The sequence below is a fragment of the Panicum hallii genome, chromosome 7 (assembly GCF_002211085.1).
Source record: "Panicum hallii strain FIL2 chromosome 7, PHallii_v3.1, whole genome shotgun sequence".
NCBI lineage: Eukaryota > Viridiplantae > Streptophyta > Magnoliopsida > Poales > Poaceae > Panicum > Panicum hallii.
Genome location: NC_038048.1, coordinates 33,162,542 through 33,169,441, shown reverse-complemented (window position 1 = coordinate 33,169,441; position 6,900 = coordinate 33,162,542). Strand labels below are relative to the sequence as shown.

The following is a 6,900-nucleotide window of genomic DNA, read 5'->3' as shown; positions in this document are numbered from 1 at the left end:
AAAACCGCAAACCAAGTAAAATCTCACCTAAAGCATTTAAATAAAGTGGCTAAAACACTTGAATTTTAGTGTTCCAAATATGTGCCAAAATATGTGCTTTAGGATGATAAAGTACTTGGTAAGAAAAAACTTCAAGTATGTTATAGCTGATACTTCAATTTATGTTTATGCCTTTCATACAATCCTTAGTTAAATAGAATTATAATTCATTTATGCATAAGTTAGACTTACCTTTTAGGTGTAATTTTTTAGTAGCGCCTCTCCAAACCTCCTCTACTAAAGACAAAGCACTGGAGGGAACCCTTCTGTTCTCGTACTGAAGTGATTCTTTTGGTGTAGCTTAAGTATAATTGGTATAACTATAAAAAAATCATTAGTTAAACTCCACTAAAATACCTGAATATTGAAACACCTTTAAAAGAGGTAAACTTTTTTTTCAGAAAGCATGCATATGCATAAAATTTGGGTGTGGCAAGAGGGCAATATCCACGTGTTAGTTAGACTACCTCAATCAGATAGCTAGATATTGTGTGAGCCTACAGAAAGGCAGCCGTGCTGCTGTGCCGAACAAAGAGGCGGAGACGCACAACAATGTCGGCTGCAAGCAACAAGATCGTCCACAGAGACGAGATCACGGACGACACCTTCACCAACGACTCCGGGCAGATCCCCGAGAAGTATATCCGAACAGATGAGGTCTGCGCCGGCGCCATCGTCGGCGAAGACGAGGCCTACGAGCTGCCCGCCGTCGACATGGCGAGGCTTCTTGACCCGGAGTCATCGGCGTCGGAGACGGCGAAGCTTGGCTCTGCGTGCAGAGACTGGGGTTTCTTCCAGGCAAGGACTGCACCTGTTACCTGTCGCGTTTTTCAGAGTCCTGGCGACAGCTTTAATTTGTTTAATTTCTGCTGCAGCTGACAAACCATGGAGTTGACGAAGCTGCGATACAGCGTATGAAGGACAGCACCGTGCAGTTCTTCGGCTTGCCACTCGACGGCAAGAACACCGTGGCGGTCCGAGGAGACGGCTTCGAAGGCTACGGCCACCATTACAGCAGGCTGTCGAAGCTGGACTGGGCGGAGAGTGTGATCCTCATCACGCAGCCAGTCCAGGACAGGAACATGGAGCTCTGGCCAACTAGTCCACCTATGTTTAGGTAATAATCTTGTTCTAATCAGTTATCACTCAATCAGCTTCGAGTATATGCAAGCTCGAAGCTTGATTTGTGTATGGTTTCCATTGATTCTTCGAGGCATGCGCTCGAGGAGTACTCGGCGGAGGTGACGAAGCTCATGAGGCAGCTGCTGGGCTCCATGGCGGCGGACCTCGGCGTCGGCCGGGAGGCGCTGCTGGGCGCGTTCACCGGGAAGCGCCAGAGCATGGCGATCCACCACTACCCGCCGTGCCGGCACCCGGACAAGGTGATAGGCAACACGGCGCACACCGACGGGCTGGCCCTGACGGTGCTGCTCCCGGTCGACGACACGCCAGGCCTGCAGGTGCTGCGGGGCGGGCGGTGGTTCCCCGTGCGCCCGCGGCCGGGCGCCCTGGTGGTCGTCACCAACGGCACGTACCGGAGCGTCGAGCACCGGGTGGTCGTCAGCGCCGGGCTGGGACGGACCACCGCCGTGGTGTTCCAGGACGCCTCCGTCGGCGGGCTGGTGGCGCCGCTGCCGGAGCTGCTCCGCGGGGGAGGCGAGGCGCGCTACAGGTCCATCCCGAGGTTCGAGTACCTCAAGGTCAGGTTCAGTGCCCTGGCCAAGAGGACAGGGTTCCTTGAGAGCCTCAAGCTCTAGCGCCCATCCTTCGAGGAATTAGTGGTTTGAGCAATAATATTTTGATTTAAGTAATTCCAAATACTCCCAAGGGTATAATTGCCATCTTTTGCATATGTAAATGTATGCACATACTAAGTGACATGAGTATTTCAAATTTGTGAACACAGAACAGAAAATTTAAATTCAACTTGTATCATCTACACACATGGAAACAACTAGCTACATCTCTAGCTAAGTGTTCTAATATGTCCACCCGATTGCTGCATTAACAGCCTTCCTTTGCACTAAACGTGCTACTAAGATCATAGACTAAGCGAGGCAATTATTATATCTTATTTTAGATTTTCGCTCTCCAGATTTTACCAAAGATAGCAGACCAAATTGTCATAGTACGGCACCTGTTATCCAATAAATAAGAAATACCCCTGCAGTATGATAGTAATTAAGCTAACGAGAGTAGCCGAGCAAGAGTAAACAGAGCATCAGAACAACAAAGGCTATAGAACAAGCTAAAAGCCTACAATACAAAATCCAGTGTTCAGTCTTCACAGGACATCTCACTAGAGGTGCAATGAGAATCTTACCTTTAGAAACATTAAATAAAGTCTAATTAAAAAACTAATTGCAAAATCTCTGAGCTAATTCACAAGACGAATCTAATGAGGTATACTAATCCAAGATTAGCGGATGGTTACTATAGCATCACTGTAGCAAACCGTAGGTTAATTATGCTCATTAAATTCGTTTCGTGAATTAGCACCCATCTATGCAAAAGGTTTTAAAACAGATTTTATTTAATATTTCTAAATAGTAAGATTTTTTTTATGTGACAGGGCTGAACTTTAGCCCTCCAAAACCAAACCGGACCTCAGCCTCATCATCATCCGGCAAAGAGATTTCCATCCACAGGTCTGCACAGATTCTTGATACCATATACCTACAGCAATTGATTAATACTGCAGATGTGCCAGGAAAAACCAAGAATGCCGCCTCTACCCAAGGTAGTAGACGAGCATGATTGGAAGAGATACCTTTGCCTCGCTCGAACCGTGAACCGAGAGCTCCACCGGTTCAATCTCTGGTCCGGTCCTAAATTCCTAATACCTGTGCTCTCCATTAGCACCGACACAGTGTGATCGGGTGGCTTGTTGCTGGACGAAGCCGAATTACCACACACAGGGCTAAAGCACATCTAATAAACAGGCTTCCAACAAAACAGTACGGAAATTCTTTTTTTCCCCACAAACAAGGGCGCACCTGTATTATGCTCTAAAATGAACTCGAAGCTGATAAAGCCACCAGCTCCCCAGAGCCGTTTCTGAAAGAGGGGCACGAGCCCTTCCAATCGGCGCCTAGATCACCGGCTCCCAAGAGCTGTTTTCGAAATAGAGAAGCCTCAGCCAGTCAGCCTCCCCATACAGGGGCTAGAAGAACAGAGATGGTAAAGAAGCAGCGCCCCATAAAAGCAGAGCTTCCTCAGCTCTCCACTAACACAGTCAGAATCTGAGGAAACCTGATGAAATTCAGATTTGGGAAAAAGAAACTGATCATGCTTGGGCAATCGACAAACATGTGGGAGTGGTTACTGGCAGTATGAAATGGCAACTACAAATCTTGAATGGCAGAGCATTGCAGTTGTGTGGATACTGGATACGTTTATCAACTGGTCGAACTGGACATGTTCAATTTGGTGCAGTTGTGGGGAGAACTCAAGGGGGGTAAATGACCTGAGACTCCCTGAATCCACCCCAATCCTCTGTAGAAATCAATCAAACAAACCGTAAGACGCAGTCACCATTCACCAAAGAATGCCCTCTAGAGATTTTCCCTAAAAATAGGTGAAGGATCATGAAACAAACACCAAAACAGGAGATGTAAGCTGCAGATGCGTTTGAAACTCTCCATTCCAGACTCCCAATGGAAAAGGATGCGGTAATAACATTGAGTTCTCTCGCAGGGCAACACTAATAGAGCTACACAAAAAAAAGGTGGAATCAAATTGTTTGGTAAGGTACATCAACAGCATGCAGAACAAAACACCACTTCAGCAGCATCAATGACAATCTCCTTAGCCTGCATACAGAACAAATGAAATAAGTAAATTATATGCCAAAAGGGTTCCTTCATAACATGATGAGAAAAACAACAGCACTAGAGAGTAGTAACTATTGCCATTCATCAATCACATGCTGACTCATGGTGAATTATTGTTGAAAAGGAAGCGTTGAAAATAATTCAAACCATGACGCTGAAATCATGTCTAGAAGCAGGACAAATACTCAATGAAAACACAATGGTTAATTGGAGAATATGTGATCCAACACCAGGCAAATAGAACTATAGAAGCATAATGACAATTCAATTGAACTATTTGACTGACTCAATGTCACCACAATGATGAGTTCAATGTTCTTGACTAGAATGGACCACCCAATTCCCAAACAACAAACATACTCAGGATCCAGCAACCAAGCTAGCAAAGAATAAACAGTTCATGAGACCAACACTCACTACGATATGAAAACAGTTGATTATGTATCAGAAGTATTAAAATACAACAGGCCTGGTAAGAGTGTCCAGCTTGGACCTACAATCACATCACAATCCACGCAAAAGCATGTATTGATACTGCATTAAGCTTTCCGCGAAGCACAGAAACAAATCTCAACACTAACATTGGTCTCGTCTAAACGTTACCAAACCTCACAGGAATACGGTTGGTCTCATCTAAATTTAGCAATCCCCACAGTACCGTAACAACCATTGATCTCATCTAGGTTCTAGCATTCCAACAGCGCATTGGTAGTAATCACGAAGTAGTACAGCACAGGTCGAGAAGAGGTAATGAGTAATTTCACCTTTTAAGCTGAGGGGATCTCGACCTCGCCGTCGTCAATCTCCTGCTGCAGGTCCTTGGGGTCCTTGCCGTCGACGGTGCACCCGACGCTGACGCAGGTGCCGAGGATCTCCTTGACGGTCCCGGCCATCTCCTTGGCCATGGACCTGGGCCTCATGGTCCTGGCGATCTCGACGACGTCGTCGAGGCTGATGTTGCCGCTGTGCTTGATGTTCTTTACCTTCTTCCTGTCCCTCTCGGGCTCCTTGAGCGCCTTGATGACGAGCGCGGCGGCGGAGGGCACGACGGAGACCTTGGCCTGGCGATTCTGGACGGTGAGCTTGACGGTGACGCGGAGGCCCTTCCAGTCCTTGGCCGTCTCCTTGGCGATGTCCTCTCCGATCTTCTTCGGAGAGAGACCGAGCGGGCCGATCTTGGGCGCCAGCGACGACGCCGCGCCGACCTCGCCGCCCGTCACGCGGACGAAGACCTCCACCACCTGCGACGGGTCGAGCTTCGGCGGCATGGCGGCGGCGGCGGGGGTGCGGGTAGGGTTTGGGAGAGGGTGAGGAGTGGCGGCGGCGGGTGGCTAGGGTTTTTGCAGGCCGTTTGCGCGTGCTTATTTATATAGCATGGCTCGCTTGCGGCCTCCCATTCGATGGTGGTGGTTTGGGCCTTTTGGACACTTCGAAAGCCCACTTAAAACTCAGCTCGGCATCTCTTTGGGCTGCAACGAGGTGGGCCGGTGGACCGGATCTGCTGCTAGAAAGTTTGGTCTTGAGGCGTGTGATGTGGATCTATAATGTGGCCCAGATCCGGAGAGCTGCGATGAGCCAGCCCAAACCTGCGCAACGAGTCCATTTCAGCTCTTCATTTCATTTCGGCGCTGATGATTGGTTGCATACTAATGCACTCACTCTTCATTTTAACTCGATGATCAGTGATCGATCTGGCCGGTGAGGCGTCGGCCTCCTGACACATGCCATCGCGACTGCTACCAGCCTGATGTCTCCTGTTCACTATCCGCTCTCCAGGTGGTTTCAGCCTTCCAGGCCTTGGGCTCATTCATCACCTCAAGCACATCATGATGGGAGTTTGTGAAATCTGCAACATCCTGCTCCGTTTCATCATCCAGACGATTCTGTTCACTCACAGGACTCTGTGCAGTACGCAGTTGTGTCTCATCAAGCATTTGCCCCGGAGTAGCTCACTTGAAACGGCAATCTAGCTAGTGCCTTCGATCACATCAAGTGTGTGCTCCCACCCCCACCGCCATGGTTCGATCTCCAGCCGTGGAAGCAATGATGAGCCGCCGCCGACGGCGAGGACGACGGCGACGGCTACATTTATGTCCATCGCAGCGCTTATGTATCCCCACGCATGACGCCGACGCGGCGTGCTGCTGACCATTGCATGGATCCCAAGCAATCAGCTGCCGCTGCTGCTGCCCCGTCACCTTCTCCAATCAGTGCCTGTGATCCCGACGCGCGCGCCATGGATTCAGGAGCCCAGAATTCAGACTGTTCATTCTGGTAATCCGGAATCAGAAGCTTCGGGACGTGCTTAACTAACATTTAAATGGCCGGATCTAGCTGCATTAAGTCCGAGCTCCCACTTGCAGCTTCAATTCGGTAGCGCTTTGTACCTTGTGCTTGTCCCGAGCGCCGCCCGATTGGTTGCAGGTAACATGTGAGCCGATGGATGGTCCTTCTCTGCTCCCGACAGTCTACCTCAACCAACACAGTTTGCTGCCTTCATTACTGGGCGGGCGGATTAGCACTCCTCCCTATCATCTGACAGGCCACATTTAGCATGTGGGCGATCGGATTGCAGTCTGCAAGGAAGGAACCTCCCAATCATCCATCCACTCCTGTAGTACTTGCTGATGAAGCTACTCTCTCTCTCTCTCTCTCTCTCTCTCTCTCTCTCTCTCTCTCTCTCTCTCTCTCTCTCTCTCTCTTGTTTTCTTTTTCAGTGCATGACTACTTCACGTGAGTAGTAATAGACTAGTAGTGGTCAGTGTCAGCAGCTTAATGGCCATCATTACCAAGACTGAAGCAGCACTGGAAATCGACCGACGACCTGCCGTTGCGTTGCGTCAGTGGCGGAAGCTTCGGAGACGACTTCGCCAGTAGATGATGATGATCATGTCAACCTTACCTGGGCTGATGCACGCCAACGCGCGACGGCCAAGGCGTGGCTAGAGATCTCCAGCGCAAGGTCGCTCTCCGTCTCAGCGTTCAGAGACGGCATCGAGACCGCCACGGAAAGCCTGAACTTACAGGT

General features: G+C 49.3%; 2 protein-coding genes across 2 annotated transcripts; one reads left to right on the top strand and one right to left on the bottom strand.

The window, feature by feature from the left end:
* The first annotated feature begins 276 nt into the window (after positions 1–276).
* On the top strand, positions 277–1,974 carry LOC112899358 (protein SRG1-like). The gene is made up of 3 exons (XM_025967795.1): positions 277–837; positions 915–1,156; positions 1,253–1,974. Exons 1-3 carry the CDS (start codon positions 592–594, stop codon positions 1,794–1,796), a joined length of 1,032 nt encoding a protein of 343 aa, XP_025823580.1. The 5' UTR covers positions 277–591; the 3' UTR covers positions 1,797–1,974.
* A 1,653-nt stretch (positions 1,975–3,627) lies between these two features.
* LOC112899359 (60S ribosomal protein L12-1-like) lies at positions 3,628–5,199 on the bottom strand. Its single transcript, XM_025967796.1, has 2 exons — positions 4,637–5,199; positions 3,628–3,851 (listed from the first exon to the last, which is right to left on the bottom strand). The coding sequence occupies exon 1, from the start codon at positions 5,138–5,140 to the stop codon at positions 4,640–4,642; it is 501 nt and encodes a 166-aa protein (XP_025823581.1). The 5' UTR covers positions 5,141–5,199; the 3' UTR covers positions 3,628–3,851; positions 4,637–4,639.
* Positions 5,200–6,900: the final 1,701 nt, after the last annotated feature.

Bases quoted from the DNA above. Each gene is read 5' to 3' on its own strand.
- LOC112899358 (XM_025967795.1), top strand. From the start codon at position 592: ATGTCGGCTGCAAGCAACAAGATCGTCCACAGAGACGAGATCACGGAC. The intron at 838-914 runs GCAAGGACTGCA...TTTCTGCTGCAG, and splicing joins GAGACTGGGGTTTCTTCCAG to CTGACAAACCATGGAGTTGA. The intron at 1,157-1,252 runs GTAATAATCTTG...TGATTCTTCGAG, and splicing joins ACTAGTCCACCTATGTTTAG to GCATGCGCTCGAGGAGTACT.
- LOC112899359 (XM_025967796.1), bottom strand. From the start codon at position 5,140: ATGCCGCCGAAGCTCGACCCGTCGCAGGTGGTGGAGGTCTTCGTCCGC.